Source organism: Ruditapes philippinarum, unplaced genomic scaffold (assembly GCF_026571515.1).
Source record: "Ruditapes philippinarum isolate M1 unplaced genomic scaffold, ASM2657151v2 ctg4079_1_1_1_1, whole genome shotgun sequence".
Classification (NCBI taxonomy): Eukaryota; Metazoa; Mollusca; class Bivalvia; order Venerida; family Veneridae; genus Ruditapes; species Ruditapes philippinarum.
In genome coordinates this window covers 15,686-40,813 of record NW_026856634.1, presented here as the reverse complement: position 1 = coordinate 40,813, position 25,128 = coordinate 15,686, and the positions used below count along the sequence as shown (strand labels likewise).

The window sequence follows — 25,128 nt, the reverse complement described above, 5'->3', positions numbered from 1 at the left end:
CCGTCCTTCCGTCCGTCCTTCCGTCCGTCCGTCCGTTCACTTTTGTGTGGCACGTAACTCAAAAAGTATTTGACCTAGAGTCATGAAACTTTACAGGAATGTTGATCAGCATGTGTAGTTGTGCACCTGGGTATTTTCGTTTGGATATTTTTAGTATTTTCAGAGTTATTGCCCTTGACTTAGTAAAATTTTGCAATTTTCAACTTGTGTCGCATGTAACTCAAAAAGTATTTGACCTAGAGTCATGAAACTTTACAGGAATGTTGATCAGCATGTGTAGTTGTGCACCTGGGTATTTTCGTGTGGATATTTTTAGCATTTTTGGAGTTATTGCCCTTGACTTAGTAAAATTTTGCAATTTTCAACTTGTGTCGCACGTAACTCAAAAAGTATTTGACCTAGTGTCATGAAACTTTACAGGAATGTTGATCAGCATGTGTAGTTGTGCACCTGGGTATTTTCGTCTGGATATTTTTAGTATTTTCAGAGTTATTGCCCTTGACTTAGTAAAATTTTGCAATTTTCAACTTGTGTCGGATGTAACTCAAAAAGTATTTGACCTAGAGTCATGAAACTTTACAGGAATGTTGATCAGCATGTGTTGTTGTGCACCTGGGTATTTTCGTTTGGATATTTTTAGTATTTTCAGAGTTATTGCCCTTGACTTAGTAAAATTTTGCAATTTTCAACTTGTGTCGCATGTAACTCAAAAAGTATTTGACCTAGAGTCATGAAAACTTTACAGGAATGTTGATAAGCATGTGTAGTTGTGCACCTGGGTATTTTCGTGTGGATATATTTAGTATTTTTAGAGTTATTGCCCTTGACTTAGTAAAATTTTGCAATTTTCAACTTGTGTTGCACGTAACTCAAAAAGTATTTGACCTAGAGTCATGAAACTTTACAGGAATGTTGATCAGCATATGTAGTTGTGCACCTGGGTATTTTTGTGTGGATATTTTTAGTATTTTTGGAGTTATTGCCCTTGACTTAGTAAAATCTTGCAATTTTCAACATGTGTCGCACGTAACTCAAAAAGTATTTGACCTAGAGTCATGTAACTTTACAGGATTATTGATCAGCATGTGCAGTTGTGCACCAGGTATTTTTGTCTGGATTTATTTAGTATTTTTAGAGTTATTGCCCTTCACTTAGAAAATTTTTGCAATTTTCAACTTGTGTCGCAAGTTACTCAAAAAGGATTGGACATAGTCATTAAACCTTTTGGGCAGGTTGCTCAGCATATTGAGAGTTGCACCTGGGGTTTCGCTTGTGGATTTATCCAGTATTTGTAGAGTTATTTCCCTTGACTTAGTAAAAAGATTGACAGAACAGTGGCGCGGTGGGGGCACCCGTGTCCTATGGACACATTTCTAGTTTTTGTCTAGGTTTGTGTGAAGAGAGAAGGTTCATGTGCGCAGTATGGTATGATGGCCACGGAAGACATACATGAAGGAGAAGTCCTCTTTCAGATCCCTAGATCCTGCCTGATCTCTCCAGATACTTGTGCCATTTCTAATTGCCTTAAAAAAGGTAATATTATATTTCAGGGTGCTCAATCAATGTCCATATACAATCTTCCAACAATGACATGCATGTATATATTAGGAATACAGCCAAGCTAGTTTGTGTGACATTATTATACATTATAAAACATACATTTAAGTTTTTTGTCAAAAGTTGAAGAAATATAAATATCTTTATTTTAGTATACCACACATTGTATTGCTTAAGTTGTTAAATGTTCATTTACATATTCTTAATAATTTATCAATTGTATGTTCATATGGACATATTATTACTTTGGTTTGTTCAGATTTTCCTACTCCTTTCACAGAAGGTATTGTAAATATGAGTGTGCTACTCTGCCGAACTGTAACACTTTAAATAGTTGCATAAAGTTGTATAACTTCTGTCTCTGTTATCTACTTGAAAATCAATCAATTACAACTTTACACAATCATTTATTTTAGAAGTTGAGTGTATACAGGGTAGCAGTGGTTGGGTACCACTTCTTATTGCCTTGATGTATGAGTATAATAATCCTACCTCACATTGGCGACCATACCTAGACCTGGTACCAGATTTCAAGGAGCTTGATTTACCCATGTTCTGGCCAAGGTGATTGTTTCTTATGTTTTTGTTGGTGTTTACTCACAAATGCAAAATAAAATCAGTGACATAGCTTGGAGAATTTTCTTAAACATTTTTTTTCATAGTTAAATCAATTCTGCTCAGTCACACACTGTTCTAACAAATTGAAATGTTAATATATTAGCTGCGCCATGACATCCGCGCAGTCTGATCAGGATCCATGCTGTTCAGTTTCTGTATTTGTTATAGGGTTTGTAAGCAAACAGCATGGATCCTCATTAGCATTGTGTTTACAGTTTCACTGATCTACACTTGTAGTTCATATAGTATTATACTGAGCTCTCAATGTTAATCAGCAATATTATTTTGTTGATAGTTGATTATCTTGTTTCAGTGCAGAAAGAAAGGATCTGTTAGAAGGTACAGGGGTAGATGAGGCTGTTACCAAGGATCTAACAAATATAGAAAAGGAATTCAAAGATGTTGTTCTTCCATTTGTTAGAAAACATAAAAATAAATTCAGGTTTGGAACTTTGTATTTTCAATATTCTATTTTTGATAATAACACAGCCATGGGCTTAAACTTGTGTAAAAATATTTAATTTATAGCATAATTTTATATTGAAGGTATCCATGTATGTAATAGAAGGTCAGTGGTTCTATCCAGGTGGTTAATTGTTCTTGAAATTATCATGATGTGCGATGTCTTTTCACCAGTTAATTGCTGATTTGATTGATTCACAGCAAGACAAAATTTCTTGGCGACAAATGATCTCGGACATATAGTCTAATGTTAATTTTTTTTCACTGTTTATTCAATAAATCATTAGGGATAAGTGGTTGGTCACTCACAGAGAAATTGGTAATAATTACTGGTTAGTAAACCAGGAATGCTAGACAGGTGGACAGACCACAGAGATATGACTTAAAGTGTGAGAAACTTGACATATCACTTCTATTGTTGGAAAAGCTAAAGTTTTGAAGTTAAAAATGACACTGCTGAAAGGCGAAAGAGTTATCAAAGACAAAATGTAACATTTTATATCCATGGATGAAGATGAAGCTCTGAATTATCAAACATACGGGATTGAATAACTGGAAATTGATTGAAACATTTCTTATTTTTCCTTACAGTCAAGTTTGTGAGGATTTGGAATTTTACAAAAAGATGGTGGCATTTGTGATGGCATACAGCTTCACTGAGCATGCTCAACAGGAAGAGGATGATGATGAGGAAGAAGAGGATTCTGGGAATCCCCCACCTATGATGGTTCCTATGGCAGACATTTTGAATCACATAGCAAAAAATAACGCCCACCTTAACTTTGAGAAGGAGGCATTAAAGATGGTTGCTGTAAAAGATATCAAAAAGGTAGAGTTGTACATATTGACAGCCCTGTTAACAAACTTTGATCACTTTTTATGTAATGCTAAATCATATTTCAGGTTAACGTATTGTTTTGATGTTGGCATGTTAATTCCCTTTGGATGTTAGAAGTTATAAATCTGGTAAGGTATATAAATTTAGTGACTGTAAAGTTGGCTTTTATAAGTTTTATGCATTGATAATGAAAGGACTTCTGTTACAGATGTCAAACATGTTCTTGTTCTTGAAAAATCATATAAACTGAAACCAGAATATTGTAAAATTTAGATAAATATGCTAATATATTTCATGCTAGATTTGTCACAACTGTATATAATAAGAGTTAGTACAACTATGCTATCTTATAATGACATTTTGCTTTATTACTAAATAATTTCAGGGGGAGGAAGTATATAATACATATGGAGAACTGGCAAACTTACACCTTCTACACATGTATGGTTTTGCTGAGGAGTATCCAAACAACCACTGGGATAGTGTAAGATTGTTTTATAAAATATTTTGTGAAAGAAGACAAATGGTCCAGTTCAACACTTTTATACTTTAATAAACTTGAAGAAAGTATCATTCTAATACAGCAGTAAGCTCTAAAACTAAGTAGAATGACGTTTTTTACCAGTATAAAACAGCCAGGCAGGTCTGCATATCCTCATGGTTTGACCAGGTTCTATACTGTTGGCTATATTTATCTCTATATCCCTAAAAATGATAATGGACAGTTTCAAAACTGGAAGATGGACAAGTACATTCAATAAATACAGCAGGTATAGGGTAAATGAAGTTTGTTTAGATATTTATGATCAAATAATGTCTCTAAGTTATGAAAAAAGAAATTGTAGGAAATACTCTTAATTTATTGAAATTTGATTTTTGTTGAAGTATATAATTCCAAATCCTTTGAATATGTGTTAAAGAGTTATAATTAATTGACAGGATTTGTTGTATTTACCTGAAGATCATTTTAAGGTCTGATTGAGGTAATAAAAAGAAAAATGTTTATAAACTAAAATAAATGTTGACTATTGCCATGATATAAATGATCCTTTGATTGATTTTTACATTTTTTCTTTGTTGCAAATTCATCTTCTCTCAACAAAAATTAAAAATCATCCTTATTGTTCTTGACTGAATTAAGCCCAGACTATAGTTGTTATAAGTATGCTACACGAGAGTCCATTTCATCAACTAAGTGCAATAACTGATGAACTCCTATTAAATTTAGAAGAATTTATTCTGTTACTGCACTAAGATGATGATTTGTACTTCCAGTGGTTTAAGAACCTGTCTATTGTTGACAATATTTCATGTTTCTTTGTCAGTGATTTATGCAAGTGTTTTAGACATTATTCATAATGTATGTTTGATTATGTATTATTTTTAGGTAACAGTGTTAGTGACAGATATAATAGAGGCTTCAAAACAGTTAAAATTTAATACAGCAGACCTCTTGAAGAAGAAAACTGATCTGATCAATGTAAGCTTAAGTTGTTTATTTCAAAACCATTAAAATATAAAAAAAAATGGCCTAATCTCCAACTGTATAACAAATATGATAAAAAATTTGTCTTAAAAAAATTAAAAGGGCAAATTGAAAAAAAGTTTTGTTTACCAAATTCGTTCATGCCATTTTTGCCGACTGCTCATAGAATGGATTGTACTGAAAAAAAGAATGGAAAGGTTATCTTGCAAAAATTACATTGATGACCCCTGTGAAATTAATACAATAAAAAATGTCTGCATATTTATTTGTTAAGAAAGTTTGAGGAATATGACATTGGTAGACCTGGATCCCTCTGATTCTAGGTTGGGAGGCTGATAAACACCTATGACCATTGTCTTTATTGTTTGTTGAAATTGTTATCATTAAATATAAAAATGTAATTCACATCTACTAATTTTTATTAAAGGGACATAATCTATCTGTGTGGATCACTTTAAAATGATTAATACAAGTACATTTTGCATGTTGCATTGGTAGGATATGTTTGGAAATGATGCAAATGTTGTAGTAGGTGTGGATGGTGTTTTAGAAGAGCAGGAAATGAAGACTTTATTAAAGGTATTTATATTTTTCTTTGTCTCTGAGCTCAGAATATGTAAGGGCGGAAAAAATACTGGAAATGGAAATTAACCTCTATCTTGTATAGCTGACTGGGTTGCACTTACAGCTGACATATCTAATGTTAGTGGTTCTACTCATATGCCCACTTGTGTCTAAAATAATAATACAAGCTGGAAAGTTGTCCTAGTATGACTTTTACATTTTTTTGTGCAATATAAAACTTGAGAAGAAAAAGTGCCTTTCCTACTTTATAGTATTCCCCATCAAAGAGAGTTTTTATTATAGAAATTGCTTGCTGTATTCATGCAGACAATTATTGTTTGTTGTTTAAGGGATGATTTATTTATATCTCTGTAAACAGTCTTGTGAAAAAAACATCTTGTATATACCTGACAGAGGTGATTACAGATTGCTAGTGCTTTAATATGCTGGTGCACATACCAAGTCTTTCAGAATTAAGTTTAGTTAAACTTCACGTAAAGATTATTCATTCAGCTCTGTGTTTTGAATTTTTCTTAGATTTGTTGTGAAGAATCAGAAGATGCTTTAGAAGAATTGACAGATGATGGCTGGGAAAGTGATGATGAGGATATTTCACTAGAGTTTAGTCAGTAGATTTTTATACAAATCTATGTGTCTATATAATGTAAAAATGATTTAGGACTTGAGTCAAACCTGTATTAAATACCAACCATAAATAAAGAGCACACTGTAAATAAAGACATATGTTTGACAAAGACAAACCTTCATTGATTGTAACAAAGAACAGATTAATCTTCAAATAAAAAACACTTGTCTATAAAGGTCATGTTCAGTCTGCCCTATTGATTGCCTCTGTTCCCAGGTGTGACTGTATGACACAAGTCATCAAATTGGTTAGAATAATATTGAAGTGGCTGATTTAAGTGTAGCTTAGATTGATTTTTTTTTGCTTGTGAACTGGGTTAAAAAAAATCTATGATTATATAAAACATTTAGCACATTTTAGACCATCCTGTGATACCTAATCAATACTGAAAATATTGTCAGTATATTTGTAGCCATTTTATTATAGCTGAAGTACTTGATATCAAAAAGAATTTCTTCATTTGATTATTTGCTATATATGTACGAGCCGTGGCTAGAATCATTGCCTTTCACAGTGAAATATATTGTTTGTAATGGGTTTTAAGAAAGCAGCATGTAACCTACAACACGTGGATTAACCATAATCTCCAAACTATTTATTTCAGAATGTTTCAACAGCCTTCCAGATAATTGGAAAAGTGTTCTTCAAAAGTAAGACAATTGTTATAAATTTTCATTGAGATTTTACAGTTTTAGTAAAAAAGAAATACTAATACAGAGTGGCCATTTGATTAATTTCAGTTATTTTTATTGACTTAATTAGGAATACGGATAGTATGTTTGATGTTTGACATGTTCATTAAATTGAATTTGTACAGTAGATCCTTTTGTTGTTAACTTTACTTATTTTCTTTTTTAATAAGTGTTAAAGATGTACTGTATGATGTCAGCTAATACTTTTTTGGGTAAAATAATTTTATTTCGGAAATATATTTAAATCTAGTAAAGTTTTACTTGAATAAGATAATGCTCAAACTATGTTTCAAACATGTCATATTTCCAGCACCCAAATAGGGGGATTTGACAAAAAATAGGGAGTTTTTATGCAAGCATAAACCAGTCTTAATCTTAAAAATATGCAAAACTCTTCAATTCCTTTATACAGGCTTCTGTATTTGTTCTCAAAATTACCTTACTGATTGGCAGTCATAAGTAAGGATTTTCAAGAGTACAGTACCTGACTGTATATTACATCAGATTTTAGATACTGTAGCCTGAGAAAATATTACATGATCACTGCCATATGAACATATCTGTGGATGGTAGTAAATTCTAAATTACACACTATTTTATATCTAAATTTTAAATTCTGCTTAAGCCTGTGCTTGGGGGATTGACCGTAACTTAGCTCAAACCGAGCATTTTAAATTTTCCTGTGTTGGGTGACCATCAGGATTTCGTCTTTAGATTAATAGAATTGTTAGGTTACACTAAAAACAGTGTTACAATTATCAGCTATCCCTAAATTTTCAGGTGCTCAGAACTAAGTCTACAGAAATACAGTACAACACTGACAGAGGATGAAGAAAAGTTAAAGTCACCTTTACTATCAACAAGACAAAAATATTCATTATATACTGCTTATGGACAGAAACAAATCTTACAAAAATTGATAGATTCTTGTGGATGATTGTCCACATAAAATAAAAAGAAAAAAATTGAATAAAAAAGTTTAGTTTTCATATGGTTTTAACAATATTTTTTTCCAAGCATCCTCTTGCTTCTCAACCCAGGGATCATGGGTTTGATCCCTAATCAGGTCACGACCATGTTTCTTCATTAGATACCAGTACTGTTCGGTTCCAGGAAGCAGACTCGAAAGTGATTAATATAAGTTGCAGTTTGACATTACCTCTGTCCTTATAGCCCCTTCTTTTATCGAGCTGAATATTTCAATACTTTTATTTTAGGTAATTTGCATTGACATCTTCACACATGATAGAGATTTTGATCGATAAGGTCATGACGTCAAGGTTACTGAGATTTGAGCCGCGTCACGACGAAACCAGCATAGTGCATTTGCGACCAGCATGGATCAAGACCAGTCTGCGCATCCGTGCAGTCTGATCAGGATCCATTCTGTTCGCTTTCAAACTCTATTACAAGTAGAGAAACTGATAGCGAACAGCATGGATCCTGATCAGACTGCGCGGACGCGCAGGCTGGTCTGGATCCATGCTGGTCGCAAACCCATTATGTTGGTTTTGTCATGGCACAGCTCATTTAGAGCTGTCATTGATAGAAATGATATTGATGTATTGTTGACATTTTTCTGTTGATCAATAAACGATACACATTTTAGAAAATCAATAATTTTGACTCAATGATTGAATGGGTGGTGGGGGTATCTATGTCAAAATACAGTTAGGGAGCATCACTCATTTATATAGATGATTCCACTGTAATGCCACAAAAATACACCACAATTTTCTTCCTTCTTTATCTGACGTGACAATTATCCTGTCAAGATTAATTAAAAGGAGACATAAAAAATAACTGGAGCTTTTGATTCTGGTGACAGTTTTATTGCACAAAATTGCTAACAATTTACTTCCATAAAATATCTGGTTTCAGGTGGTAAAATACAACAAACATTAAAGAAACAAACAACAATGTTCATTTAAATTAATATCCCTTCTGAAATACTATAACATAAATATATTTTGACATTAACAAGGGAAGATACTCTGTTTTGACTAAATATGTAATACGATTTGTAAAGTTGCCCCTTTGCCACATACATACAGAGTTACAATTTTTTTGATATTTTCATAGGTAAATAAAAAGAATACTGGTAGTACAATTGTATGCTAATTTATGTTTTATTCCCTCAATAGGATGCTCTGTAAAAGTAATATCAATAAGAATACAATCTTTAAAGATTCACTTTATAAATTGTTATAATATCTTAATATTATTTAAACTACAGTAAATAATATGAAAGTCACACATGACAACTTCCAAACAAGTTTATAATTTATTAAAAGCCTACTAGTTTTGGGTATCCACTACCCTTTTTTAAGGTAAAGAATATAAGGAAATTGTCTCTGTAAAGGTAATAAAAATACAATCTTTAAAGAGTCACTGTATAAAATGTTTCCATATTAAAAAGTAAATGTTTAAAAAATTGTTAACAAAATGAAACTGTGAAAAAGAAACATTTAAAAAATATAAAAGTAAAGTATACAGTATTATACTAGAGTACAGTACAGTTAGACAACATGTTAGAGGAACATTCAAATTCTTCTTGACCAAACCTTAGCCTGATAAAATAATTCTGAAAGAAAATGTAAGGATATCCCCATAGGAAAATAAGTGTATGAGGTCTTTTTTTCTTCTGTTCTATTTACAGAAATGTAGAAATGTAGCTCCTTCTGGTTAAACAATCTTCACCCTCTCATGTGGTCCCATTTGAACTTTTGTCCCATTTGTGGTACCAGTACACCATAAATGAAGCGTTTTGCCCATTTTACAATGAAGCTTTTTGCCCATTTTACAACACAAAATGCCTAAAAACCTTTAGAAAGCATCAAACATACCATTCTGTCCAATATTGGCACATGAAAAGAGCTATAACAAACATATTTGGCTTACCAGACAACATTATCTTAGACTCAGCTATTACATTTGAACAAATAGGATATAAAGTCTAATAAAAAATAAATAAAAATTTGAAACTGATAACTTTCTGGAACTTAAATATGTTAGTTTTTTTTAAAAGCAACAGCTGAATATTATTGTGCAACATTGCTCTCACCATTTAGCAATGACATAAGCAGCCTGCAAATTTAATTTCAATGTACTAGTAAATATGTTTGAAAAATCTGAAGAGACAATTATGAGTGAAGTCGGGCGAGGCTTTACAGACACCAAACAAATGAGAGAAGCCAAAATATATTTACTTAGCAGTGCTGAATCAGACCTTTCAATGTTACCGGATTTGTTGGTAAAAATATATTGACGTGCCAAAGCTAGATTCTGAGATATGTTTGTTCTAGGTCAGAATCTTGCTTCTATGTAGAGGGGAGATATTGCCCACACACAAAATAGCACAATATCTCATTGCGTAGTACAATTAGTTAAACTTCCAGAATTGACCAAGTACTAGTATTTCAGCTTCTAGCATTGCATTAATACAAGCACTCTTCTCCATGTACATGAATCACAGATAAACAACAAAATTTTTAGATTCTATTGTCTATAGTTCTTCATAGACAGTCCTCGAATGAGGCCCCCATTCCTTGCATCTGCCCTCTTTTGGGCCTCACTACAGGATCATGACCATGAGGTGCATTATGGGGAGAATTATCTTCAAATGAGGATCCAAGGCCATGGAGGGAAGGTTTCTTTTCACCCCGTAAGAACCTCTCCAATTTATCAACACATGCCTCTTGGTAGTCATGTATCCATCTGAAATAAATAAGCAATAAATTATATTCTATAATTGTAAAGTTAATTATCCCTAATTTATCCTAATATTTAAATATTTTTAGAACACATTACTGTGCATTATCCTGCATTAAATCAACAGTAGCATTGAAACACCATTGTGACTTATGATACAGTGGTAAAGACTATAAGCAGTAGATATATAGGAAATACTCAGATATCAATTTTGAGCATTTTTGTAAAATAATGCGCAGTTCCAGTTCAAATGTGCAGGAATATAATCATGAAGGCCGATAGACCTGACTGATTTATTACAAAGAATTTGAATGATAAACCATGCATTATAATATAATACTTAGATTATAATAATGCAAGAAAAATTAATATCTATTTCCATTGTAACATACTAATAAAAAAGAATTAAAAAAGAGAATTGATAAAAATATGCTAACTACATTGAGCGTAGAAGTAATTTTCCTGACATCATTTGGTTAATTGATGTAATATTTGACGTTGTAGTGAGTGTTAGCATTTGTTTTTTATGCTGTGCATATATGGTGTATTAATGCACTTGACAACCCTATCTGTTTGATTGGAGAATATGGTGAAGCGTGATAAAATATATAATTACACTTCTGAATGTGCAAAATAAACCACATCAGATCTTTTTCTATATTTCATCATATTTCTTATACTAGTGCTGTATTATTCCTTGCTATGTCTCCATGGTGATATTATTTAACATAATTACAAACTCACTCCAAACTGCACAATATTCTTCTGTAACACACAATGATATCTATGGTATTTCCCTAAAGATAATGCAAATTACCAATTTTCTGGTGCAGATGCTCACTGTAGAGTAATAAAATTCCCAAAAATTTATGGTCTATTTCATGATTATTATTATCGTTGCTGTAATGTACAGGTTAAATACATAAAAGGAACAAAAGCAAACTTATTTCATTTCTTTCACAACTGAAATATGAATTTAATTCTGTTAGGAGAAACAAATTAGCCTCTTACATTTAGACAAATTTAATTGAATGTTTTAATCGTAACAGAAACTTCTTTTTCTTCCATTATAAGAATTAATTTTGTCTTTCTTTCCACAAAAAAAAAAACCAAAAAAAAAAAACAGTTGTGTTCATCTTATATACCATTACAGGCTTAAATTAAAGAAATAAAGTGTGTGACGTTTCCTTCATAAGGAAAACAAATCCGCTAATTATTTCCCTCATGAAATACAAAGATCATCCATAGATAAGATTTTTTTTTTTTTTCCTGAATACTGTGAATTTTTGTGGGCATGAAATTTTGTGCTTTTGTCACAAAGTACATTATCGTTGGTTCTTAAATACATGGATTGTCTATTTTTGAAGAAAAAAATGTAAAATGCAAATAATTTTATGCAAAATAATGTTACATGAGACAAAATGAAATTTTGTTGGATCATAATTTCATGGCAAATCTACAAAAACCACAGAAATTAGTGCCTCACGAATAACAATGATTTTGCAGTATTTGGTTGACACTATGGAATATCATTACTTACTTGATTCCATTAAAGAAACAAATCTGCCTGATATCTTCTGGTAAGGTATCTCCTGACGGCCATTCGAAATTGTCAGTTATCGGTATAATATTACATTTACTTTCTAACGCAGCAACAATTTCCTGAAAGTAATAAAATGTTGTTTTATTGGGTATCATAATGTCTGTAATTTATTTCTATTATTAGCTCTTTGATAGAAATTTTCTCTTAGAAATAATTGAAACATAAGAGAAAACTTGATGAATTTGTCAATAAATAATTGTTGTAAAGAAAATGGAACCATTCCCTCCAATGAGAAATAAAGTCATCTGCTGTAAACTATAATAATGAGAAAAACAGAGACATAGTTTGATGTAATATCACAGTTTCTCCAGACAATGAAGGTAGATACAACAATGATGTTTAAAGAAAACACAAATATTTATGTGAACATATATCTATGAACAAAAGATGTAATTCCTTGACAGCTATCTGCAATAACTGAAGATAATGTATTGGCAGTACAGATCTGATTTTAATATTGAAATCTCTAAAACTAATTATTCCATCCAAGTTAAACTTGTTCTCTTCCTCTTTACTCCTGTAAACCTGGTTGCCCAAGTTTTAAACTCTTAATCCAAAGCAATCTCATATTCTACAAATTAGGTCCCAAGTCACACAAATTTTAACACTGAGTTTTTCTGCTTCACTCACTCTGTAATTCAAGTATTTCTCTCCAATGTGTTAATTAAGTACTGTATGTATCTCTAAAAGCTACCCTAAAAACTTAGTCTCTTTGTGACTCACCCTGTGAACCCAGTCTTTTTTCTGATGATCATTTTTACACCTCTCTAAAGCATCTGCTGTAAGAACGAGAATAAAGTTTTTCGACTGTGCAATACTAGTCAGTAGACCCTCGTCAAATTTTCCAGCGTTCAATCGTTCAATGTCAAGAAAAACGGAGAACCCTCTTAGCTGAAGATGAACTTTCAAAAGACTGAAAAAATATTTAAATTGTGCTAAAATGAATAGGACATACATTAATGTTTATAATGTTTTATTATCGCGTGCAAGCCTTTTCTGATTAGATCAAAAATTTAAATGGAAGCAGTGGACTAGTGGTAAAGATGGCTTCCTCTTTATCTGGGTTATTATGGATTTGAACAATGTTGACAATTTTTTCTGTTAAAACAACAATACTGGTTACATGTAGTTCCAGGAAGGGAACTCTAGAGTTCCAACACTAGCTTTCACACTTTCAATGAAGTTTATCAGAAAAAAAAGGGTACTGATTTTTTGGAAAACATATTTCTGTTGGGTCATAATGAATTTAGGCTAAAACTTATTATAAACAATTTATTTCTAGTGTAATTTTGCAAGAAGCTGGAAGATTAAAGACATTTTCTCGAAAACATTCCTAGAATCAACCAGCATTAAGCAGTAAGTGTATAGTTTCTTGCTCAAGACTTTCTCCCAACATGATTTGAACACACATGGCCAGCAATCCTTAGATAAGTTGTCTGAAGCATTTAACCACTTGGCCAAACCAATCTGCTTACTTGAACTAACCAGTACTAGTGTCACAAGGTAGTCAAACTCTGATTCAGAATATAAAAAAAAACAAATTTAATCTAAGAAGAATAGATCAGGGAAAAATAACTGAAATCATTTTCATTCCAATAAATACCGTAATCAATTCAATGCTTGTTTACCTAGCTAATTGGGCCCCATTTAATCTTCTATAACTTATAAAGGCATCTATTGTTTTAACATCAGTGTAAGTGTCTGGGGCATCAGTCACGTCAACACTCGACTTTGAACACATCCGGTGCATACAATGTTCTAGAAAACAAAAACATATAACACTATAAAACAATCCTTAGTGTTAATTTTAATATCTAACAAATATACTTAATTAGACTGATAAAAAACATAGAGACTGTGTCGGAAAGTTTTTATAAATTTTAAAATAGCTAAGCACTCATAACTCATTGTCTTGCATGATTTGGATTTATTCTGTAGTGTGTATTGATTAAAATTTCTGTGACTTACAAAAAATAAGATTTAAATCTGACAATGGACAGAAAAATACACAACCTGACCTTTTAACCTCAGACTTCAGATAACTCTTCTGTAGCTCTACAAATTGAAGTACCCGAGTGCTTTCTACATGATTGTCTAATAAAACATAATTCTTAGCAATGACATAGATAGAGCTATATAAAAAATACAAGATAAAATATCTAATATTCACCTCTTATATATTGTAAAATTTTGGCTCGATGTACCCCATTAGTTACACCACAGTCTTCTCTCAGGTGCTCTTCAGACATTTGAAACAGGAAATTTTTATCTACCCCGGATAACAGAAGCTGATATGTATACTGTCCTAGTTCTGGAGACAACTGTTTCAGCCAATCGTCAAGCTTGCTCGGGTCACATGACGTGTATTCTGATGATATCTTCAGATCTCTGAGCTCTCGCATAAATCTATAGTTAATTGAGACATTAATTAAATTTATATGTCTTAATTATGAAAATTTTGCAATAATTAAAGTCCAAAGTTACCAAATGTACTTGCTATAAAAAGTTAATATGACCAAGAATTACAAACTACATGTACTTCTATAAAGGTCTCAGGGCCACATGTCTAATGAAGTCAACTTCTATAAAGATCTCAGGGTCACATGTCTAATGAAGTCAACTTCTATAAAGATCTCAGGGTCACATGTCTAATGAAGTCAACTTCTATAAAGATCTCAGGGTCACATGTCTAATGAAGTCAACTTCTATAAAGATCTCAGGGTCACATGTCTAATGAAGTCAACTTCTATAAAGATCTCAGGGTCACATGTCTAATGAAGTCAACTTCTATAAAGATCTCAGGGTCACATGTCTAATGAAGTCAACTTCTATAAAGATCTCAGGGTCACATGTCTAATGAAGTCAACTTCTATAAAGATCTCAGGGTCACATGTCTAATGAAGTCAACTTCTATAAAGATCTCAGGGTCACATGTCTAATGAAGTCAAACTGTTTGCTACTTGAAGAATCACTCAGTTTTTATTGACTGAAGCACACTCAGGGAAATTCCTAACCTAAGACAAAAGTCAAAACATATCACACATTTGACAGAGCATAGCTAGAGATAATTCCATTAACCCTTGGTTATTGTATTTGTATTCAATACATGACTAACCTTTTCCTCGCTAGTGATGGGCTCATGTTGATACTGTCTATGAGATCATCCTCTGTAATTCTCAGTAATAAATCACCGTCAACTTCACATTTCTTGAATTGTGGAATGTATTCACAATACCCTATCTACAGAAAATTAATTCAAAATATTGATAAATGGATAAATTGGCCATCAGATTTAAAAATCTTGATTAACTTTTTTGTTTATCACATTTGCACTTTTCAACTGTCCATTTGTGGCACTCTAGTAAAATCACTGACCTTGCAAGTGGTTTGAGGAAAGCAACTTTATTAATCCCCTCTACCACAATGACCCCCAAACCCTCCAACCCCCCAACCTGCACTCAAACCTCATCCCGTCAGTTTGTTTGTTTGATTGGGTTTTACGTCGCATCGACACAGTATAGACAATCTTTATAGGTGGAGAAGACCTCAGGTGCCCTTCCATACATTATATCAGGCACGAATGGGCACACCGACGTTCTGTAAACTAGATCCCATCAGTTACTTTATCATTAATTTTATCCCTTACCTAATATGATATACAGTCTGCCTTCTGATGATCCAATACTATTTATATAAGTATTTCTATATAGAAATAAAGAGGTGCTTATAATGATTTAAAACTGTTTATGCTACACTTAACCAGGTCTCAGTCCACATGCCTGTATTGTTTGACAAGTCTCTATTCTGTTTAAGGAATTAATGGACAGTTTCAAAGGCACAGCAGGAAATCTCTATTACAAAGATTTAATGGAATAAGGGTTAGAACAGTTATTAATACAAGTTTGATGTCATGTTAATGAAATAATGTCATTGGCAAATTTTTTACATTCACCAAAGTCTTGAAACTAAATCCTATGCTCACCTGTGAAACCCAGAATATAACATCTTCATTACACCAGAGTGGGATATTTTGAGACAATCTATGTGGTATCTCCTCCTCTAGTATTTTCAGGGCATCGGCAGCTAAACGAGAGGCTGTTGGATTTGGGCTTGTACTTGCAACCTTCTTCAAGGGTTCAATAGCTCCGATTTCAGTAAAAATCTAGAAGGCAAGAAGAAAATATGACAGAGTATTAAAAAACATTGATTTTGTTAAATAGAAGGTCAAAAAGAGTTGTTTTCTCTAGCTTGTTTTAAGCTGTGCTTTTTGGGGTGATTGTTTTTATTTTGCAATAGTTTTTTTCTTCCATGGACTCTGTATTATAGACAATGCAAGACAGCTGATTACACTACAGATTAAAAAGGTGTGAATGTTACATATTAAATATATTTCACATTAAGCAAAGAAAGGAAAAGTATGATGTTGCGCTAGCCTTTATTGAACAAAAGGATGAAAATTTATTTAAAGATAATTCTATATTTGTTTCAATAAGTCATCTTATTGAGTACCTTTTTTCTTCCTTGTTCAGATTTGATCCCAGCTTCCATTGCAAAATGGAATGCAGCAAGAGCCTGTGGTTCCTGTCTTTTACTTGTAAGAACAGGAACCAGTCTTTCTAACCATTCATGTGACCGTCCATGGCGATGCCAGAGGTCCATCTGCGCAAATTCCATGGGTGTATGACTTGTTATAAATGGGAGTACAAGAGCTAAAGTTCCTGAATTCAGGACAGCTGTTTCAATTTTCTTGTCTAGTTTATTTGCAACTAACACAGATATAGCTAAACAAGCATAATATCGAACTATATCATCCTCGTTAAATGCCAAGGGAAATAACCACTCAGGAACTTTAAGATGTATCATTTGGCTATGGTTTTCAGGTCCACCGTACAGAGACAGGTTAGCTAAAGCTATGGCACAATGCCTTAATGTAAGTCGATCTTGACATCTACACCAATACAATATAACCTCTAAACCTCCAAGGTCAATTAGTCTTTGACACGTGTCTTCCGATGTCTTAAACATGCTCTCCAGAATTCCTGTCGTCATTTGAGCAATTTCTCGATCATCTTTATATTTCAAACACATTTGAACAAGTGAATCTAATCCATTAGCCGCCACATATTCTCTATTATCAGTGGTTAACACTTGTTCCAGAACTTTTATAGAAGAAACAAGAAGCGATTTTGAACCTTGTAGACAATATTTTAAAACTGCATCTAAAGCTTTATCTTGGTTAATAATAGCACTAAGGCCATAGGCTAAATCTCTACCAACAGTGGGTGTTGACCACGCTTGATCAATTAAAAGATTAATATCATTAAGGACTTCAATTTGCTCATCCTCTTCTTCACATGTGACTAGTTTTGTTATTTTCTCTTTCAAAGAAGTTGAAAGCGCTTCAAAAGTTGCCAAGAAGTTGGCGCCATCTTGACCACCATCAACGTCTGCTCTATAATACCGCCCGTCCATACTGTCCATACTGGATGTACTTCCAACAGAGATTGACCTATGATCCCTATAGTTCAAGGTCATTTCATCTACACGTAACTCTTCGTTTTGATGAATAGTTTCTAAAAAGCGTCCAGAGTTTGACCTTGATGGTGCGAAAAAGACATTCTTACCCGTGTGTTCTTCAAAAGTTTCACCTTTCGAAAGATCAAAATAAACTTTAGAGCATTCAGAAATGTTATGTAGGTCACCAAAATCACCGCTATCCTGTGAAGATCCCGAGCTTTGGTGATGGGATCGTTTTCCCTGAAGAAGTGCTGCCTCTGATTTTGAACGTTCTAAAGATTTGAACCCAAAAGAGTGACCTTCACCTCTCTCTTCCTCTATCAAGAGGTCAGGGAGCTTTCCTGGAAAAGAGAAGAAAAAATATATATTTTGATTTAAAACCATCAATGCTTGAGCATACTTTTCTTACCATAAGACATATAAAAGACCATTTTAATACAGATTTGGTCGAAGAACCATAACAATCATTTACAGACTCGGGCATTTTATGTAAAGAAGTTATCACCTACTTGGGAAGAGAAATTTATACTGAAACATTATTCAATAAGTCTGATATAAATCAAGTGAAGTTCTCTCAAATAATGGAGAGAAAAGGGGCCGATATATGATTAGAGCTCAACCCCACAATCCATTTAATGGAGGCTCTTAGGGAAGACTGGGCATGCCTAACTATGTTGCCTCTTTAAATAAAGTTTTATTGTTATAATAAGTATTACACCTTGACTAGTAGGCCACTGCTGGGAGTAATACTCTGCCTGTACATAGTTTAGAGCTAGGAACATTCATTAATAATACCCTGCCTGTATATAGTTAGTTCTTATTAGAAGTAGAAATATGTATTTAATAACTTTTATTTAATTTCTACACTACTTAACTATTTACTTCTGAAGTAGCAAAGCCCATGACATAAAGCCTAAAATAAATTGTGAAATTTATGTTTTAGGCATGTATAAGACAACGAGGACACAAAACTTTTAAATGAAGTAATCAAATAAATACCACAGCTAAAATTAGCATCATTATATATGCAAAGTGTATTTTAATGCACTATTTATAATTTAAACTACGTCAATCACTGACAGACAAGTTTTTATTGGTATGTCTATGTCTTGATGGTTTTTACAACATTAAGATAATATGAGCCGCGTCATGACAAAACCAACATAGTGCGTTTGCGACCAGCATGGATCCAGACCATGGATCAGGATCCATGCTGTTCGCTGTCAGTTTCTCCACTTGTAATAGGGTTGGTAAGCGAACAGCATGGATCCTGATCAGACTGCGTGGATGCGCAGGCTGGTCTGGTCTATGCTAGTCGCAAACCCACTATGTTGGCTTTGTCGTGATGCGGTTCAATTATGTATATGTTTCTAAGGTTATTACAAGGATGAAGAATCATACAAAAAGATATGTGTTGTTAGGTTTTTTTAAATGAGCCGAGGAGTCAATACAAAAGGAGCCTTCATATTGAATTAACAAAAGGTCTTCCTTTGCATTTTCTTAAAATTTTCTTATCAGTGACAGAAATAGTTTATAATGGTGATATACTGGCAAAAGATTTTATATATTGAAGAAATTTGAGGAAATTTGTGTGCAAAATAAAATTATAGAAGCAATTGTAAAGCAAGGATGATTATATATCTATCATAGAATAAAATTGTTGTTGCTATGGTAAAGCAAGGTTGTTATAAGGCTATATATTTGTAACAGAAAATGCCTAAAAAATATCATCATTTTATAATTATTAAAGTTAAAACAAGTTAACATTCAAAATTAATGAAAGCCATGTATACTGTGGTAACCTTGACCTTTCACCATGACTGTGACCTCTAAGTGGGTCTGACATACAGAGCCCATCAAGGTGCATTGCTTTGCATGGAAGCACTTTAATATTTCAATTTGTTAATATTTGATACTTTAGGTAATTGGGTCATGATGACCATGACCCCTTGACATTTTAGTGGGTCTGCCTGATAGAGCTCATGGAAGTGCGGACATGCATAAAAGGAAAGACTTGGTGAGTCTTAACTCAGCTGTCCATATGTACCAAATTAATTAGTGCAAAAGGCAACACACTACCAAAAAATCTGGAAAGTCCCCATATGACCTTTACTGTTGAATGAGTGACTCTGTGTTACTATGTCACTCAAAACTCACAAAATTAACAGCAACATGTAAGTGGAATAATATTATAACAGAAATGGTTATTATACATAAATCACATTTCAATCAATAAATATCTTTGTACAAGTAAATATTGTTGTATTCATTTGGAATAAAATCCCTTAGAGAAAAGTCTGCATAATTCATTGCTGGTTTCAATCTGATGTTTACATTCAGACTGAAACATAACTTATCTTATGTCTGTTGTGTATATCTATATCAAAACAAATAAATGATCTCCCACAGTTGCAGCGGAGAGAATTTATGTCCTTGCAATATAATCTAAACAACATCTTACTTAAAGCTGCACTCCCCCAGATACAAAATGTATTATTTATATATGAGACCTTAGTATGTAAGAATTACATTACATTGTAATATAGAAGAAATTGATGGTGTCAGACTGGTGAGTATTAAAATTCTAACATGTCAACGGCACATGAATATCCGGTATTTTAACATGCATCCTTTGAATATTAATATAATACCTAACATTCCTAAGGGGCAACTATTTGTAACTGTTGGTGAATATGGAGGTGTTTATAGGTGTATAAAATGAACCTTAGGCCACAGTCTTAAAATATGCCATCTGAACTAAAATTCTCAACTCAAAAAGTCTTATACTTACTTATGTTTAAAATTCTTAACTCAAAAAGGCCTTACACTTACTTATGTTTAAAATTCTTAACTCAAAAGGCCTTACACTTACTTATGTTTAAAATTCTTAACTCAAAAAGCCTTACACATACTTATATTTAAAATTCTTAACTCATATGGCCTTTATTAAACTACCAACTAGAAACATTTCAAAATAAAGACTCACACTTTATGGTCCCCTAAATTTGAGTCACACTGACAATGTAAAGGTCATAACTATAGCAACATTCCAACAATCTCAGATATTTATTACTGGGCATTATTTAAGTACATGTATACACATTGACATTACAATGTATTAAGTCAATATGGAAGACTTTCCTGCCTCAGTCATGAAGACACCCCTTTAAAGTGGACCAGGCATTTAATTATTTCAGGCCTAAGATGTTATATTATTACAGGGGCAGGCACATGAATAACTCAGGTGAACCATCTGTCAGCAAGCCATTCATTAACTCTTTCTCACCTATATATCATAAATGGGAATGTCCATCTTTCAATCTGCATAAAACCATTCATCCTTTTTCTGGAAAATTTCAAAATACTCTAGTACATGTATATGACTGACTGAGCAGCAAACAGTGCAGACCATGATCAGACAGTACAGATGTGCCAGCCAGCTGACCTTGGTCTGCACTGGTTGCATGGGTATAAACATTTTGACGGTTATCTTAAATGGAAACTTAAAAGAACATAGACAATATAAAAAAATGTTTCAGGCTCAATTTAACAGCATAAGTCTGTTTATGGACGGCATGATGGTAAATGCAAGCCCTCAATCAATGGCCCCAGTGTCACTGGCTTAAGCAGATCTAAAAATCTCAATATCAAATGGTGTCTAATTTAGAATTTGAAAGGAAAGTTCATCAAGTTGATGAACATGTTAGTCAGCAAAGCTGAGGATCATTGATTTTCAATACACTAAGATATTACATGTGAGATATCTGCTGAAATCATTAATAGATTAAACAAGAGGATCTGAGTTTCCTGATACTAATTGCTGCATCATGCCATTTCCAGACCTGACAAAAAATTATTACTGATGTATATGTGAATGAAATAATAATACTCAATATTATTTTGAAATAGCAATCATAACCAACAACCTCAACCCCCTCAGCCTTGTTTAGCTACGAGTAGATTTAAACCTATTTATTTCATATCTAATGTCTCCCTGGCACCTCCCCTAGTGAATTCCAAATTCCATCCTTTAAATATTTGTCTTCTGTCATATACAGTACAAATCCATATTTAAAGACCACCCTACAATTAGACCAATCTGCTATCAAAACCACCATTAAACCACCGATATTTAAAAGAATTGAATTTTCAAATGTCACATGATATGAGATTTAAAGATGTTCATTTTTCAACATGCTTTTCCATGTAATTTGTTTAGTCTGATATTAATTTAATCTAAATTTGTTCTATTAACTTAATATGTATTTCTTAGACTCATAGGGAAGACGGGGCTTGCCTGTGTTGCGTTTTTAAATATATTCATTATTACTATTATCACATGTAGATCTATATTATTCAAGAATTTCAATATTATTCAAGAAGTTCTTTCACCCTAATTCTTAATTCCAATAACTTTAAGCTATTTCTCTTTTCTTTAAAAGTTATGCCTTATCATTACTTCCACTTTGCTGTGATTAGGTATCTCCCCTTTAAAATATATTTCGATTTTCAAATTTTAATATCAATACTACTCCACCATTCCTGTTATATACTTTGTTCAAAGAGCTTCAAAGGTTCACTGACTACCAAAAATGGCCTCATCATAAAAAACCAACAAGAGCTGTCACAGGAGACAGCAAAGCTCGACTAATAAAATACTGGACGCAGTAAGGAGGACAAAACTATGAAAGAAAAATCAATTATGTATAATTATGTATTAAGTTATAGTAAAAAAATAATATTTGTTAACATAAATTCCAAGATCAAGGGGAATAATTCTAGAAATAGTCATGCTAGAGTTATGGACCTTGTCACACAACATTTGTGTAATGATAAGAAATATATATTTGAAGTTTGAAGTTAGATACCTTAAAAAGTAAAGAAGTTATTATATTTCTTAAAGAAAATACTAAGTTCAAAGAGAGATAAATGTGTAAATATTGCTTCAAGAGTTATGAACATTGTCACATAAAATGTAATTGATGATAAGGAATAAGTATTTGAAGTTTGAGGTAGATACCTTTAAAAATAAAAAAGTTATAATAAAAAATAACATTTTTCTACTAAAAAAATCTAAGTTTATGGGGAGATAATTCTTGCAATATTGGTGCTAGAGTTATGAACCTTGTCACATAAGATGTGGATGATGATAACTTAAATATATTTGAAGTATGAAGTTGATCCCTTTAGAAATAAATAAGTAACAGTAAAAAATAATATTTTTTATGGAAAATCCTAAGTTCAAAGGGGAGATAAATCTGAAAATATTGGTGCTAGAGTTATGAACCTTGTCACATAAGATGGGGATGTTGATAACGTAAATATATATTTGAAGTATGAGGTTGATCCCTTAAGAAATAAAGAAGAAACAGTAAGAAATAGTACTTTTTGAGGAAAATTCTAAGTTCAAGGGGAGATAAATCTGAAAATATTGGTGCTAGAGTTATGAACCTTGTCACATAAGATGGGGATGATGATAAGGTACATATATTTGAAGTATGAGGTTGATCCCTTAAGAAATAAAGAAGAAACAGTAAAAAATAGTATTTTTTAAGGAAAATTCTAAGTTCAAGGGGAGATAAATCTGAAGATATTGGTGCTAGAGTTATGAACCTTGTCACATAAGATGTGGTTGATGATAAGGAACCTATATTTGAAGTTTGAAGAAATGACAAAGTTATAGTGAAAAATATTTTACTGCACCAAAACTTTAATCTAAAATCTGGACGCGGACGCCGACGCCGGGGCGAGTAGGACAGCTCTCCATATACTTCGAGCTAAAAAGCATTACATATGCAGAATGCAGATCTCTTTACCATGATGTAACAATGTTGTCTTAATTAGAGCACCTGTTAATTCAATTAAATACAAAAGTGATCTTTGCAGATACATTTTTTTTTCTCATCTTTGCAACATGTAAGAATAAGTATGATAAGGTAAGATATTCTCTATAATATAAATAGGTTTAATCTCCTCTTTAAAGATCTAAAGGAAGAGACATTTGAAAAGATAATTGTCATAAACTGTTTAATTTCCCAGGTATAAAACTTTATGGTTTCAGCTAAAATAACGATACTCCGGAAACATTTATATATGAATTTTGCATGTACATGTAATAAAATGTGAAACCCTACATATAAAAGCCTAAACAAACATACTCACCGAAATTACATAACTAGTGTCATGTTGTTTGTTTTTTTGGTTTTGTTTTCTTAAAATTGGGTTATATGTTGCACCAACACAGTTCAGGTCATAATGCAAATTTCCAGCTTTACTGCCCGTGGAGGAAGACCTCAGGTGCCCCTCTGTGTACATTATTTCAGACACAAACGGGCACATTGAGAGCTGGATAGTTCATAAAACAAATTCATATTGATTTCATTTGATTCTGAACAATTTACAATGTTTGTAGCAAGTGTCAATACAGTACAAGTTTGTTTGTGCCAAATAAGTTATATAAGTCAAGCAAGCTGCATGCACGAGCCATCTGTTTATAGTCTGACCTGCACCCTCTGCTGACTGCTCAACTAAAGTGCTTGATAAAAGAATCCCTACAGTCCACAATGGACTGTTCCAGATTCAGAACAGGACATTTTAGTCCATTATTAAAATACAGCAGGATCATCACATCATTAAAATATTGAAACTTAAAATTTTTATGAAGTTTAATTGTAACCCTACATCAAACTTGCAATATTTTGTTTTTAGATCAAAATTTGTGCCAATCATTACTCTTAATTATTTTTCATCGAAAAACAATAAATTTGAAATTTTCTAAAAAAAAAAAAAAAAAAAGAAATATTGATATAATTTTTCCCTTTTCCTTACCTCACAGCAATGAAAAAAATACATACACTTTAGTACATGTACATTAGATTCATCAGATTTATATACATACTTTTAAATCAAAGTAAAATCCATGTTTTAAAGTTACCTTTTTACACTGCGGCAAGCTCCAGAATAAAATAGCCAGTAAATTAAAGGTGCGCAATCCTATGAGTATGAGGTCTTGACATTTATTATTGGCACATCAGCACTCCGAACATGAAATAACTACTCATTTAATCAATAGAATAGAAAACGTAGACATGCAATTTCGATCAGGTTCTTCCATGAAGTGAAATCTTTTCCTGTCGTTAAGTACAGAAAATCTACCATGCATGTCCTCACTACATGGATTTTGATGGAGGTTTTCTTTGCAGTACAAATTAAATGCACGCAATATGTCATATATATATACTGAGATGACAGTTTCATACGTGCACTTACCTTTACAATTTTATTTATGATCAAGGAAGAATACTCAATGTCATAGCTTAATAAAATTGAAAAAAAATCTTCGAAAAAGTCGAGCAAAAAATGGTAAAACCTCATTTCAAATGAAATTTTCATACTTAATATCTAGCTGAATATTATTCTCACTTGAGGTAAAAA

The 25,128-nt window shown here is 32.5% G+C and overlaps 2 protein-coding genes across 2 annotated transcripts; one reads left to right on the top strand and one right to left on the bottom strand.

Annotated features, from left to right (window-relative positions):
• The first annotated feature begins 1,388 nt into the window (after window positions 1–1,388).
• LOC132747178 (N-lysine methyltransferase setd6-like) lies at window positions 1,389–7,845 on the top strand. The gene is made up of 10 exons (XM_060736508.1): window positions 1,389–1,533; window positions 1,974–2,121; window positions 2,489–2,617; window positions 3,229–3,466; window positions 3,861–3,959; window positions 4,863–4,955; window positions 5,460–5,540; window positions 6,063–6,150; window positions 6,776–6,821; window positions 7,644–7,845. The coding sequence occupies exons 1-10, from the start codon at window positions 1,428–1,430 to the stop codon at window positions 7,798–7,800; spliced, it is 1,185 nt and encodes a 394-aa protein (XP_060592491.1). The 5' UTR covers window positions 1,389–1,427; the 3' UTR covers window positions 7,801–7,845.
• An 828-nt stretch (window positions 7,846–8,673) lies between these two features.
• LOC132747177 (NAD(+) hydrolase SARM1-like) lies at window positions 8,674–18,035 on the bottom strand (the record flags this gene model as incomplete). Its single annotated transcript, XM_060736507.1, has 8 exons — window positions 8,674–10,580; window positions 12,115–12,236; window positions 12,901–13,090; window positions 13,806–13,935; window positions 14,348–14,583; window positions 15,293–15,417; window positions 16,160–16,339; window positions 16,687–18,035. Coding segments are annotated over 8 exons (2,534 nt in total), but the record flags the coding sequence as incomplete, so codon positions are not given.
• Between the last annotated feature and the right edge of the window lie 7,093 nt (window positions 18,036–25,128).